This window comes from Bubalus kerabau, chromosome 8, assembly GCF_029407905.1.
Source record: "Bubalus kerabau isolate K-KA32 ecotype Philippines breed swamp buffalo chromosome 8, PCC_UOA_SB_1v2, whole genome shotgun sequence".
Classification (NCBI taxonomy): domain Eukaryota; kingdom Metazoa; phylum Chordata; class Mammalia; order Artiodactyla; family Bovidae; genus Bubalus; species Bubalus kerabau.
The window spans coordinates 46,016,743-46,031,743 of record NC_073631.1 but is presented as its reverse complement, the minus strand read 5'-3'; the positions used below and the strand labels follow the sequence as shown (position 1 = coordinate 46,031,743).

Genomic DNA, 15,001 nt, shown 5'->3' with positions numbered 1-15,001 from the left:
GCAGAGTTTTCTGGGTATGGAAGGAGTTCTCTGGGTGTTGGGCTACCAAGACAAGTCACTGCATACATCTTTACCTCAACTGGGGATAAAAGATGTATGGACAAAAATTCAGGGAGCCAAATAAATCAGTTTAAAAGAAATTATTTATCTGATTAGGCTTTAAAATTTGTATTCACAGCCTGTATATTTATTTATTTATTTATTTATTTTGTTTCTTGTTTTCTTTTTTTTTTTTTTTAATTTAATTTTATTTTTTTAGATATACGCTTTTCTTGGACAGTAATGATGTCTATCTCTTTAACAGATTGTGTAGTAAAGGAAAGTCATATAATTTATCATTCAATGAGGACAATCTGCAGTGTTAAAGGGAGCTATTAATTATACCAGGACAACACAGAGCAGGGCTCTCCCAGGCAAATGGCATGCACAGTCACCCTAGATAGTCTTGGGGTAAGTAGGACATTATAAACTGTCTCCTATCATATTAGAAATATGTGGTTGAAACATGATGTAAACACATATAGAGAACAAGTGGCAGGAGGAGATGGGAGGGCAGAAGGCAGGAAGGACCTTCAGAAATAGTCTTTTCCCCTCAAAGTCAGAAATGGTGTACGGAGCCCAACATTTAGAATGTTCGCGTACAAACCGACACAGTTCAAGCCTTTCATCTTGTGACTGCAAAGAAAATTAAAGTCCCTCTTTCATGAAATTTATGGAAAAAAGACAGAGAAGGGAAAACTTAAAAATAGCATGGCTTATCTCATTACACAACGGTGGGTATTTTCCTCTGCTTTCAATTTAAAAAAATCCAAGTAATGGAAACAGCAAGAAGTCAATTATCAACAGAGACTGTTACACAAAGGAAAGTGAGATTTATGTAAAAGACTTGGATAGAGATGAGGGTGGGTAGATTTTTGCTGTTTTCTGGGAATTTCCAGTAATAATATAGGGTGTCAGCACTTGAAAAACTAACATGAAAACCCAGAAACCCCACTGGTCAAAATTTCTTTTGGGACTTTTTAGGCATGGTTCTTCTAGTATGTTTATAAGCTTATGTGGAATGAAGTTAATCAGGAAAATTTTTCTTTTTGCGTAGAGCTTGCCAGTAAGAACTAACAAGATTTTGATAGTTAAAAGATGTTTAATGCAAGACATTCTTCTGATTAAATATCAATTTTGAACATGGAACGACCCAGAGGGATGGTACGGGGAGGGAGGAGGGAGAAGGGTTCAGGATGGGGAACACGTGTACACCTGTGGCGGATGCATGTTGATGTATGGCAAAACCAATACAATACTGTAAAGTTAAAAAATAAATTGCAAAACACACACATACACACACACACACACACGGACGATGGGTCTAATTGTCTAGTTATATTTAAACTATTATCTGTATCAATGGCAACATTTTGCATGTTGAAATACTGATAATGATTCGCTGTTACATAATAAAATGTCATTCAGGAATTGCTTCTCTCTTTGTGTCCCCACTTTCACTGTAAGCCTCATGTGAGTGGAGATCATGTCTTGTGATTTTTCTCTCATGGCATGCCCAGCCGAGTTCCAGACACACACTGTGCTTCATACAGTCTTGTTGATTGATGTGGAGCCTGGGGCTGCCACCTCTGGGCACTCTGCCTGATGCTCTGCAATCAGAGGCATTGCCTGGCCTGCCAGATGGAAGAATCTTCTCTCTCTCAAGTCCCATGTCATCATAAGATCTTATGAGGACCCGAGGTGTTTCTAGCTTTTCCTTTCATAAGCATGTACCTGCCATGTTCTGTTTCCTGTGGCTCTAGTATCCTATGGTTGTCTATGTTTATTTAAAATCACAGTATGTTTCCTCCCAGGAATACATCTTTATTAAGATGTCCTGTGCATGCACATTAAAATGTCAGCATAATCTAATTATGAGCCAAATGAGGCACAGCACCATTTACATCATTTGATAAGTTTCCATCATTTGCAGAGGACTAGTAATTTGAATCCAAATACTTCTTGACAGACTGGATGTAACAAACATTCTGTAGCTCTGCAGAGTAGAAGCTTGTGGGTGCAGGTACACTCTTTTATTTGGTAACTGCAACCCAGTTTTAAACATGAATTTTAAAAAATCTGCTCAGCGTTAGATTTCACTGTAAAAGAGGATACCATGAGGTCATTACAGGTCAAGGAAAATGTGAAAAGATTTGGTTTAGACACTTTGGTTAGGATTCCCTTCCATACTTTCCTTGGTCCCACTGATTTTTCTCCTAGGAAACAGTTTGGAGGTACAGAATAAAAGGAGTCATACCTAAATATTACGCATGTAATTCAAAAGAATAGAGTGGCTCAATATGGGTCTTTTGTTTGGATGCATACATTTTACAATGGTTAAAAAAACCAAAACTATTAGAAGATGATGAGAAATACTCCCTCTGTTCATTAAAAGAATGCATTTTTGGCATTTTTCTAAAAATTTAAAAGAGATAATGAGACTTTTTCACACTTGGAAACACGATATGGATACAGGGCAAAGGTCTATGTGAAGCTGAGAAAAGCAAAGCGAACTGATCAGCTATCCAGAGATTAGAGAAAGTGGTGCCATGTTTTTGTTTTAGTTTTTTTTTGGTTTCCTTAATCTTCAGAGCAGAGCTTTTCTTTCCTTGACATGATTTCTGTGTTTCATTCACACTCCATTTAGTGTTACAAAATAACAGGACAGAGAGAGAAGAATGGGAAAGAAAATGGCTCTTTTGGCTCCTAAGAGTTGTGACCCTGAAAACATCATTGTGTCCTTGGAAACATTAGAGAGAGCTGAGAAAACAAGACCGAGGCGGTGGGGAGGTGGGGGCGAGGAGCAATGAAAAGAGGTCCCAGCAGAGGCACGGGCTGGGCTGACGGAAGTGCAGGGGCATGGGGCGGGCAGTTGGGATGTTTGTTGTTCAAGTGGCTGCAGACACAAAGGGGTACAGAGCTCCCGGAGGAGGACCGAAAAAGAAAGTCACGGAGGTGAAGGTGGATTGCTTTGCGAGGTTTGTCACAGGTGAGGAGTGGAAAGGCAATGAACAGAAGGAACATTGCAGGGGCTGGATAAAGAAATCAGAATTTGTTCAGGGTTAAAAGAAGGTCATACACCATTCCTTTCCACAAAGAGCATTAGACACCATAAAGAAAAGACAGAATAAACAGCAACGCTGCCTTTGTCTTGGGTAATAAAGCTTGCATTGGTCAGGAAACCACAAAAGGATGGAAGCAAATGACTAAAGAAGGGCCAAAAACAGGAGGAAGCATCTCTTGACATTCCCTAAAGGTAACCACAAAATCCAGCCAGCAAGGACAGGAGGATATGTTCCACCTTCTGAGTTAGGACTTCTGCTGTATCCTGATCTCTACTCGTTTAAACTTAGTTTTCTTATCTCCCAGTTAGTGAGAGCAGGACATAGAACTCAATTTGGGTGTCTCCTCATGGTGCTAAAGGTCAAGTAGGTATTTAATAAATACTTGATTACTGAAGTAGAAAAGGTATTAAGAACTGTGCTGAAATCATTCCTATTTTTTCAGTATAATGACCGTTAACACCATGAATTCATACTCTGTATTACACAGTGAAAAAATTTATTCTATCAGAGCAAAGACATTCTAACTACAGAGCCCTTTGAAAACATTTTAGTTGTTCAGCCAGAAGGAGAAAAGTGAAATACACTAGCCCTGACACAGCCAATTATTTTTAAAAGAGTGGCAGGGGTGGTGGTGGCAGGGGGGAGGTTCATTTTGATGAGAGTGATTTCTCAATGGCTTGCTGTCCCAACTAGTTCATCAAGTAAAATTACTTTTACAGAGAGTTGTAGAGGATGGGGAAAGGGTATTATGTCTACTTTCTCCCTTACCAGCTGGGCATATAATTCTCAGCCCCCGAGCTCATCAAAGAGTAAGCAGATTTGAGATCCTCTGAGATCACACACAATTTAAAACTTGCTATTCATGCTTCAGATGATAAAGGTGGAAAGAAGACACTGGTGGAATACCGAAACAAAGGAAATCAGCGGACTGTAAACAGGAGCACCAGGAACCAAACACCGCTCTCTAGGCTAGTTTTCTCAAGCCATTACTCAAGTTCATATCATACTGTGTATTTCCTTCATAGATTATACATTCAAGCCATTTGGATTCCTGTTCTTTAACGTTCAAAAGAGATAACCTGTTAGGTGGTGAAAAATGGCTCAGTGAATGCATATGCAATATTAAAAACCTTTGTTTTCTAATATTTATAAAGTGCAATGAAATGATTTTAGAAGACTTTTAAATAGGGTGACAAGTGCCTACACAATATTTTATGACTCAACTTTCAAATGGGCCTCAGTGCATTAAATGAAGCAGAAATTTCAGGTAGAAATGATGGGCACCTGCTCTTTGCTTCTTGTAGAACCATTACTTTCACCATCATGAGTTGGAAGGACTTGGTTGACATTTTAATCACATTCCTAAAATCTTCAGTGACTGCATTCATGCTCTAAGGAAATCTATGCTTCAGACTAAGATCAGATTAAACATAAAAATCCTAACTATTTCTTCTTATTATCTGGTGGCTTAAATAAAGCTAGTCGTCTCTTTCTCGACTGCCTACGCTTTGCCCCCTTTCCCCCCGACATTCCTGATTTTCTTAAAGGATTTAGGGAGAAAAAGGAGGAAACAAAATTTAAACCCAAAAGATATGAGCTCTTTTTGAGTTGACATAGATTTTTCTCTTTTTTAAGGAAAAGTTTAGATCAGCTGGCTTTACTTTAGAGATAGGTTTTGAACCTCAAAATATAAAAATCACACCAGATCATTCCATCCTCAATAAACCCCCTGGCAGGGCTTCAGCTATTTGCAATACACTCTTGTTTTATGTGGCTTTCACTTACGCCTACTTTCATAAATCGCTCTCGATTTCTCGTAGAGCTCATATGGGTCAGGCTTCCTTGGGTCAAAGGCCTCTGTTGAGTCAGGAAAGGAACTCCTGTGAAGGGCGGGTGGGAAGGGCAGGTTCTGTGGTATGGCCGGAGCAGATAAACTCGTTTGAGGACTGCCTTGGTTCTCCCATCGGTCCATTATCTGTAAAGCCAAAGAGAACAGAGAAGATGACTGACGATGAACTCTCTTTCTTGCTGTTTCCCTTGTCACACACCACAGCCCTCACATTTAAGTTCGACTTCCTTGTCCTGCAGACTTTTCTTTTACAAAACATTCAAAACTTCGGTATAAGTGCCTTGAAAGAAAAAATTCTATTTCTATATAATAAAGCACCATGGATGGTTATAAATACAGGTGTTGCTTGACTTTTGAATGCAAACTTTCATAACCTTGTCACCTACCAGCTAGTAATTTTCAGCGAATCACTTAATCTCTCTGAATCTGTTTTTTTCTCCCTATAAAATAAGACACTGTATATATTTCAAGATAATTTATCTGTAAGTGCTTATAACTGTATGGTATGTTTCCTTTTCTAAGATGGCTCCAATTCATGAAACCGTTTTTACTGAAGAAGAAAATAGTCTGCAGGTATTCATTTGACGCCTATACACATCCAAACCACTTCCTATACTTGAACATTCAATCACTTTCCTCATGGTTTATAAGTAATTATACAACCCTTTAGGGTTTCTGAGTTGTTCAAAGTCTTCTATGAAGCTTCATTTACTGCTGATCTAGTGGTTTCTTCTCCAGAATGCTGCTGCTGCCACCATCGTGATTTATTTACAGTCTGTAGAATACTTATTAGTTCACCAAGTTCTTTCTTTTACATTATCTCCTTTGATCGTCACTATGGCCCCTTGAGGTAAAGTGGGGACTCATTTCTTTTTATCAAGGAGAAAGCCACGTTCACCAAGATCACCTGTTTACACGACCAACTTAAACAACCAATCGATTTCTCTTTCAAACTCAACTTCAGCTTTTCAGTTTTGACTAAACCTGTTGTATGTAGAATGAGATTATCTTGTTTGAGATTTCAAACAAGATGCCCTCTTGTTTGAAATTTTGTGCTGAGTGTAGTCCTCAGGATAAACGCCACTTTCTAGTGGGGCATGGCGGCTCTCTAGCCGATCCTCTTTCTCATCTCCACTGATGGTCCCTCCTCTCATTCCCTAGAACCCTACCGGTTCTCGCCCTTGCATATTTTATTTCTTTTTCTGCTTGCAAAGTTTACCTATTTTGCACTCTCCCATCTCTCATCTTCATTATACCTGGCTACTAGATTCAGATGAGGCCCCTCCCCCAGAAGGCCTTTGCTGACCATTCCTGATCTGGTTACTTGTCCTTCCTGGGTGCTCCCATGGTACCCACTACCTACCCCTCACACTCAAGTGTAATTGCAAGTCCACCTTTGTCTCCGCACATAGATGATGCTGGGGACAGAGACCACAGGGGACATAGTCTCTCTTATTGTTGCATTATCAACACACAGCAAGTACTCAGAAAATGCAAATTTAGTGAATGGATGAAATCAGTAAAATATGGTCACCTGTTCTTTCTTGAAGACCAGTTTTGATACACACTATTTTGAGCTTGGCAGGATTATAACTTTCTAGTCTCTACCGCACTGCTTTTGTTTTCATAATAGCTATTGTTTGGTTAGGGCTTCAATGCCAGCTGTCACCTATCAACAATATGTTTTAAAGCTGGAGAGGATGTGAGATAGCATATAACACAAAGGTCCCTGTGACCCACTTATGTACCTAGGATTGTGGCAGGGGTTGGACCATTCAGCAAACTGGGCAAGAAATGGGTCACTGACCCTTCTCTCAGTACTCCTGGAGATAAGGCCTGAATATTTGAGCCTTTTTGAAATTCGTATATTGACATTCTAACACCCATGGTAACACTACTAGGAGGTGGAGCTTTGGGGAGAAAATTAGGTCATGAAGCTGGAGCTTTCATGAATGGAATTGGTGCCCTTATAGAGGAGACCCCAGAGAACTCTGTAGTCCCAAGACCCAGGTGAGGTTACGGTGATCTAGGAGGTGGGCTCTGACCAACACTGAATCTTCTGGTGCCTTCATCTTGAACTTCTAGCTTGCAGAACTATGAGAAATATATTCCTGTTTTTATAAGACACCAATCTATTTTATCATAGCTTTCAGAAGAAACTAAGAAGACACTTGGCTTCATTTTAATTTGTTTACTTTATGGGCTACTGACCAAGATTTCATTTGAACAAAGGTTCTATAACTAACAAAGATGGAAAACCCCTAGCTGAGTTCAACTCCCTAATATTAAACATGATCTGTAGGAGCACAGAGAGGTCCAGCAGCTGTCAGTGTCCGACCCTGGGTCAAAAATAAATCTATATCTATAATGGGAGTCCTTTTTTTTCTTTTAACATAATAATACATTGAGGGGAATAATTTGTAAATTTGCTCAGAGTCCTGGCCAATTTTCTGCTCAGCGACCCTTTCGCTCCCATTTAGTAAAAATCTTTAAATATGCACTTCATAATTCACTTGAAAGTAAAATTTGCCTAGGAAGCCATTGTAGGTTCCTTTGGTCATCCATTCCCTGTGCCTGTGCTCTGATAGAAAGACCCACACTGTGGCTAAAGGCATATTCTTTTTTATTTTTCATTTTAACTGACTTCAGGCACCATGTGGATGCATTTTGGCTGTGACTTTCTCCGTTCTGTTTCTAAACATAAGATACTTTATTCTAAAAAGTAAATAAATTAGAAATATGATCTGAATCACTGAGTATCCCACTTGTCATCAAAGGGCTTCAGCAAATGTCTATTTATTTCTTCTATCTTCCACGGAGGGTTATCTGATTCTCCCATAAGTCTTGCTAGTATATATATTGTTCATGTACAGTCACTGGAGCAAACATGCTTCAGGTGAAATATTAGTATTAAAAAACATTGTTAAAACTAGAAAATAAATAATGCTTTTGGCACTGTTTAGGAAAGTTTCTGTGGCAGATAGAAAAATTCTACAATGTCTACAGCACTGAGATGGAGAAATCTGTTGAGTCCAGTTCATGCTTAGTAAAGCATTCACAGTGTCTTGCTGTGACATTAATCAACCCTCGAGTCACTCTGTCAGGGATTTGTAAGACTGTAGAGCAGATAATCACAGTGCCCATGAAATTACTGAAAAAGAAGACTCATAGTCCTTCACTCCCCCACCCTCTTATCCAGTCATTTGAAGTTCAGACCTAGAAGACCATGGTGGAAACCCCCTGCTGTGGGATCACCCCCCCCCCCCTCCCCACCCCTCAACCCCTGTTCTCTGGAGCTGATGTGCTAATCTGACAGCATCTTTTTTTTTTTAATTTATTTTTTAACTGAAGGATAATTGCTTTTGCAGAATTTTGTTGATTTCTGCCAAACATCAACATGAATCAGCCATAGGTAGTAAGGGCTTCCCTGGTGACTCAGACAGTAAAGAATCTGCCTGCAAATGCAGGAGACGTGGGTTCCATTCCTGGGCTGGGAAGATCTCTGGCAGAAGAGAATGGCTACCCACTCCAGTATTCTTGCCTGGAGAATGCTATGGGCAGAGAAGCCTGGCAGCCTACAGTCCATGGGGTCGCAGAGTCCGACATGACTGAGCAACTCTATTGACTTCCCAATATTTTCTTAGATACCTTGGTCTCTGCACTTTTGCCTTCCAGCTGGGTTACCTTGTACTCACTAGTTCCTCTCAATATTCATGAACCACCTAGATTCTTACCCCAACTTCTTATTCCACTTAATGTCTTCCTGGCCTTGACCTCTGAAGAGCTGTGTTACCTGCCAGGCATTTACCTGTCAAAAAGGCTTCTGATTGTAACTTTCCACAGTCCTAGCTGTGTCCTTATCTATGCCAATATTTATAAACACTTCACTAGAGTAAGGAAAAATGGAAACAAAATTGTTTTATCTGGGAGAAGACTTGTATTTCTATTCTCCTTGATGAATGAGTGAATGTTTTAATTGTATGAAAATATAGTCACTGAGACAGCTGTGGACAGAGTAGACATATAATTCACGATGGGGTATCAAACAGTAAAACAGAAAAAAAATCGATTATGGTGTGGTCAATTTTTTTAAACCCACCTTCTGATTCTAGGATGCACACTGAGAATAGAGAGCTTGTGAACAAGGCAAGTTGTCCTCCCCATGAAAACTAGAAACTGCTTGCTACCTGTAGAAGCTGGGATAGTCTAAACACACTTCCTTACTATTTTAGGGCAGGGCTGGGAGATGAAGACGTTTGGCTTGATTCAGTACTTGGAGAATGAACTTGGATTCCTTCCAGATGAAGAGAACAAGAACCCACTACAGTTAGTGTATTACTTGTTAAACAGAAGTGGCTCTCTTGATGTGGATTAGTTTTAGATGTGGAACAGTAGGACAGAAGAAGGTCAGAAAGTGACACAGGACCAGAAGGGGTGAAAACATTTCCTTATCCTGATTAACAATATCATCAATCCTCTTCAAAGGAGAGAGTGTATAAATCCAAATACTGTGGGTATGTATTCATATATTTGTTTAAATAAATAGTTTTGCAAACTATGTTTATTCATTGAGTGATTAATTTGTTACGAGTTTATTTGTGGAAGGTCTGCTTTCTAGAATGATAGTATTTTATATTTTTGAGCATGTCAGAGGCTCTGCTTTAAGCACCTTACATGGATTAAGCCATAGACTCTTTACAATAACCATGAGAGGAGTATTATTATTATCCCCATTTATAGATGAACTTGAAATACTGAAACCTTAGGCAGCTAGTCGAAGGCAACCTAGCTAGTAAGGAGAAGCACAGTTTGAACACAGGCAGTAAGCCTGCAGAGCCTGCACCCTAAACCACTGTACACATGGCCTGTCACCCGAGTCCCTAATCTGAAGAGTTTCTGGTAGATGCGCGGAGGACATTACACTGACAATCCTCTGTCTTCATTTAGCTTAGGACCTGGAAGTCCAAGCCCTACCGTTTGGAGGGATGCCTGGGTTCAGGATTAATTTTAAACTGAGTTCTATGAAAACCCATTTTTAGAATTATTGAGTGTGGATGTAATTAGTGTAATGACAGCAGATACTATAATTATGCCAATGGCATTATTTGTGTAAATGTGGTACATATAAGGAAATCAGTAGATTATATAATTGTAGCACCGTGATGAAGTTGCAAGATTCCTTCTTAAATTAGATAAAGATATGTGTAACCAAAGAACACAGATTTTTAACTCTGGGGGTGAAAGGAAGGAATTACTCAGATTTTGGTCAAGGCAAAATAAATTTCATTTTAAATATTTTTAAACACTTCTTTTCAAAATCACATGTATCACTAAATACTTTAACTAGGCTCAAGGAAGACTAGTTTTCTCATCTGATATTCTCTGTGGACCAGATGAGCTGAATCCCAAATGAGGACATGCTTGGTGTGAAAGTTCTGAGAGCATGGGCCTCTCATCACCAGCTCCCAGTTTTCTTATCTCTCTTTGAAAGAAACCTGGACCTCAGGCATACTCCAGGGCTCAATAATATTTTATTTTCACATGTCTTCAAATAATTTTAAAGCCATGTTATTTAACTAAGCCAGTTATTGCACTTGAAAAATAGGCGAAATCATATTATGTCCATTTCTAAAATGAAGCACTTAAATATTCCTTCAGTAAAAGGGGGAAAAAAGGAGCATAAAGTTAACCCAAGAAGTCCCTACTCACTGGCCAAATTAGGGGCCACTGGTGTCAGAGCTACTTACTGTGAGAGGAAAGAAAAGTAGGTGGAAGACGTGATTCCCTGAGATTTTGAGTTTTTTTTTTTAATTGTTTGTTTTGTTTTTTGTTGTTAACTTGAATCACTTTGCACAGCTCTCTTCCACGTCTGGGTTTTAGCCATCTCAGTTAAGGTTGGCTATTCTAACACAGCATAGAATGGGACCCCAGAAAGCTAGTCCCAGCTCTTGGGACTTGGACAAACTAGTTTCAATCTAATGGCAAGTAAAGATCATCTCCAGCTGGGAAGGCAAGTTGGCTAAACTTGTATCACAAAAAGATTAATAAAATACCAGTCTCCTATGTTAGCATCAACCTTTCAGGACAGCTGATAAAGAAACTAGGCTCAGAGAGACTAGGTGACAGCAGAGATCACCAGTTTCTGAAAATTCAGAGCACCACTTTGAGTAACTGTCAGTTATGGTGGAAAAACACAATTTTTTTCACAGACACACATGTATCTGTGTGTCTTTGTTTAGCTCTGTATGCATTAAAATGTAAATATAAACACAAATATATATACAGCTAAATTTCTTGAGGATCAGATTTAATTTTTAGGTCAAGACATCTGGGTCTATAATTTGTATTGTTTTAAAAATTCAATGCAGTAAGAAACTATGGTATTTCTGATGGTGAAAACAAAGGTTTCTAAAGAATTTTCAGCATACCATACTGAACAATGTTAATGCTTGTTTTGTAAAAATGTAAAAAAACAGAATAATCTTTATAGGAAAGCAAGACAAGTTAGTTTTTCACAGAGAATTTGTTCTTTTGACATCAAAAATCTCAAAGGAGGAAGGGATTTTGAGGTTATCCAATTCAAATCTTACTTAGTGAAATTGTAATCTAACTAGTAATAAGGAAGAAGAATTTCAACTTACAGGCTTTGGGGTTTTCCATGGAGAAAAGAAACCTGCAATAAAGAAAACAATATATGAACTTTGAAAATACATTCCACTACCACTTACAGGTAGCATTATATTAAGACAACCACAAGTACTTTATATAAGTTAATAGTAAACAACAACAACACATTCTGCGTGGCTGCACAGTTTTTTTTTCAAAGGGAACAATTTTATTGGAATTATATTAATGATTCTAGGAATATTTCTTTATTTGGCAGCTGAGGATTCTGAAGCCCAGCGATGGTGAGGAACTGTGTGGCAAAAGATCAGTCACTTTACAAGAGCTAAGGCTGAGTCATCCTTCGGGATTTCTGTGGCACAGCCTTAGCTGTGTGTGGATGTGGGTATGGGTGTGAGTGGGTGGGCTTGGAAGAGAGAGAGAGAGGGAGAGAGAGAGGGAGAGAGAGGGAGAAGAAGAGGGAGAGAGAGGGAGAAGGAGAGGGAGAGAGAGACAGAGAGAAAATGAGAAACAGTGAGGGGGGTAGAAAGGGACAGACAGAGAGAATATAGATAGAAATTAAGACTTTTAAAGGTTAACACCTGTGACTAGTATAATAAATAATTCTGCTTTATGTGGTTAGAAATCAATCAACAAGCCTTCATTAATCCTACATTTATAAATAATGTATATACTTATATCATGAATAGATTCTACTATAACTGTATATGAGCCGTTTCTCCCACTGACTTCTCTACAGCAGATATCTATTTTATTATCCCTCTGCCCTAGTGACAACACAATGTTTTTCATGAAGAAGCAGCTAAAAATGTTTGTTAATTGAGTGAATCATGTATCATCAAAGACAGGATTTTTTCAACTCATTGAGCTCTTTCAATGATCACAAATGGTGTGACGGTTGAACTGGCTTTGTTTGATCTGAATGACCTTTAAGATAATTAAAAGTAAAGGACAGATTAATTCCTTTTTCCTTTATTGTTATTATTTTATCATACACTGACCCCAGCAAGCCAAAACACAAGCCAAAATACAGAACAAAATTACCTTCTTCTCATACCATCTCTCCCCTCTTTCAATGACTTCACTCATGTTAATATTAGGTGGTGTCTGATAAAATGCCCAATAAAAAATGGAATGTTGAAAATATGCCACGTAATGCTCATTACCTTTAAAACTTGGACTGGCATAGAATGGGCCATGGTTTTCAACTATTTCCATTTATAGGAAATATCCACAGAAAACTAGACACACACTTATCTAGATGCTGAAGCAATCCAACTCAGGCACAGTATAAATACTAATTTAAATACTAATTGCACCTCAACACAAACGTTGTAAATAGCTGATGTTGCATTTTATGAAAAGAGTGAAAGCATGTAAGCCATCATATTCCTCAATTTTCCTTGGAACACAGAGTTAAATTTAATGCTGAAGTATAACAACTGTCTTACCTAAGGAGATGGGTGGAATTGGCTTACTTTCTTGTATACTCTGTATGTATGTTCTTATTTCTCTTTCTAACTATTAAAAAAGTTCTATTCAATGTGTGGCTTGATTATCCTTTTTGATAATAGCTGAGAGTAAAATTACAGATAAATAAATATATTTATCTCTTTGACTCATTCTGTAAAATGCTAATGAAAACAATTTGACCAATAATTATAAAAGTGAAAAGCATTGTGACCTATTGGCCAATTAACTATTATTCTTATTGAAGGATAAAATTTATTTGCTGTTTCATGGAATTGTCAGCAATGGTTCTTTTGAGAAAAGATGTCATTTATACATTCTCACAATGTTAAAACATTCAGTGATTTCCTCTGCTTTCTCTGTGTTCCTCCTTTTTCTTCTTCCTGCAGTGCCAGAATGGATTTTGAGTATTTGCTGCTTTACATTTGCTAGGTGCTGGGAGTTTCTTAGATTTACAGATGTATTGAAAATGGTTTCTTTTTATGGAGCTCTCATCTCCACATGGGGCATTATCTTAAAAGATGATTATTCCTCCTGTGGAAAATGTATAATCATGGGATCTCTCAGCAGTTACGGTGCCAGAACTGAAATGGCATAATAGGGACATTGGTTAAGATAAGACAAGGAGAGAGGGCCATTTAATTTGACCACCTGTCATCACTGGCACATTGACTTCCTATTCTTTTGAGGTTGTTTTATTCAGTCTGACCTCAGACTATTGGCATGACGCAGGACTCTCCACTGTGCCCATTATGGCAGTTTCTGAAATATGCCTAATGCTGAGTTGTGAGGAAGAGGCTTCGATCTCCGAAGCAATAGCTTCACTTTCTGAGTCATTGTCAGAAAGAAGCTGCTTGTTTCAGAGTAAGTAATTTTAGGTAGCAGAAATAATATCAGAATAGATTTCCTTAAAAATAAATAACTTACGTGAGTCTTAGAGTTTCTTTGGCAAATTAGCAATCATGCTATAAACACTTAAATGAAGATGAACAGAAAACATTTATACAACATTGCAATACCACATTGCAAAGCAATTATCCTACAATTAAAAATAAATTATATAAAAAGGTACATAACTCTTCTTTAAAGATTTAATTGGTTGGCAGTTTGCTGTTCTGATAATTGTGTAAATAAAAATGCAAAAGAATAAAGAAAGAAAAGAAAACATCTATTTTGGGTATACCCAATTTGGCCCAATTAATTGATAAAATCATGTTTTCTACATGATTAATCTCCAGTTTTCTGCTCGGCTTCATTGGAAGAGCTCCATAAATACTATAATAGCATGGGTCAAATAATGTAGGTCAAATGCTATAATAATGTGGGTCAAATGATTATAAATGTACAATAAATTTTTGTAGGGATTACACCTCTAAGAAATCTAGTTTATTGCAATTAACATAAAATACCCCAAACAAAATAAGAACTTTTAAATCCTTATTTCTGGAACTTTTCTTTTTTTGAAATCATTCTGGCCAAAATAGATCACAGAAGGAAGACAGGCTTGGTTTGTTGAGACAATTACTTTTGGGTGTCTCACCACCTACACTCAGGGATACAGGATGAGGAATACAGATAGCTTTTTCTTAAGCCTTTCAGAGCTGATAGTCCTTTTTACAAAGGCAAATTCATAAAAAAGGGATTTTTCTTTAAAATACTAATAAAACTTGCTTTATATTTTAGCTTATTTCTGGCCTTTATTTTCCCTACTTCTATAGAAAGTAGAATATTATAATTCTCTTATAGAATTAAAATTCATTTATTTTATTTATTTATTATAATAACTTAACCTGTTTTCCATACTGATCATTTATTGAACTGTGTTGAGATCCAACCAGTCCATTCTAAAGGAGATCAGCCCTGGGATTTCTTTGGAAGGAATGATGCCAGAGCTGAAACTCAAGTACTTTGGCCACCCCATGCGAAGAGTTGACTCATGGGAAAAGACTCTGAT

The 15,001-nt window shown here is 37.9% G+C and overlaps 1 protein-coding gene across 4 annotated transcripts in view; it reads right to left on the bottom strand.

Annotated features, from left to right (window-relative positions):
* The window catches only part of MAGI2 (membrane associated guanylate kinase, WW and PDZ domain containing 2), an 831,153-nt gene that overhangs the window by 200,641 nt on the left and 615,511 nt on the right, over window positions 1–15,001 (bottom strand). For all 4 annotated transcript variants that reach the window (XM_055590145.1, XM_055590146.1, XM_055590147.1 and 1 more), the window contains 2 exons: window positions 11,595–11,626; window positions 4,890–5,079 (listed from right to left, as the gene is read on the bottom strand). In XM_055590145.1, the coding sequence (XP_055446120.1) occupies window positions 4,890–5,079; window positions 11,595–11,626 (222 nt within the window). The remainder of the gene's footprint in view (window positions 1–4,889; window positions 5,080–11,594; window positions 11,627–15,001) is intronic.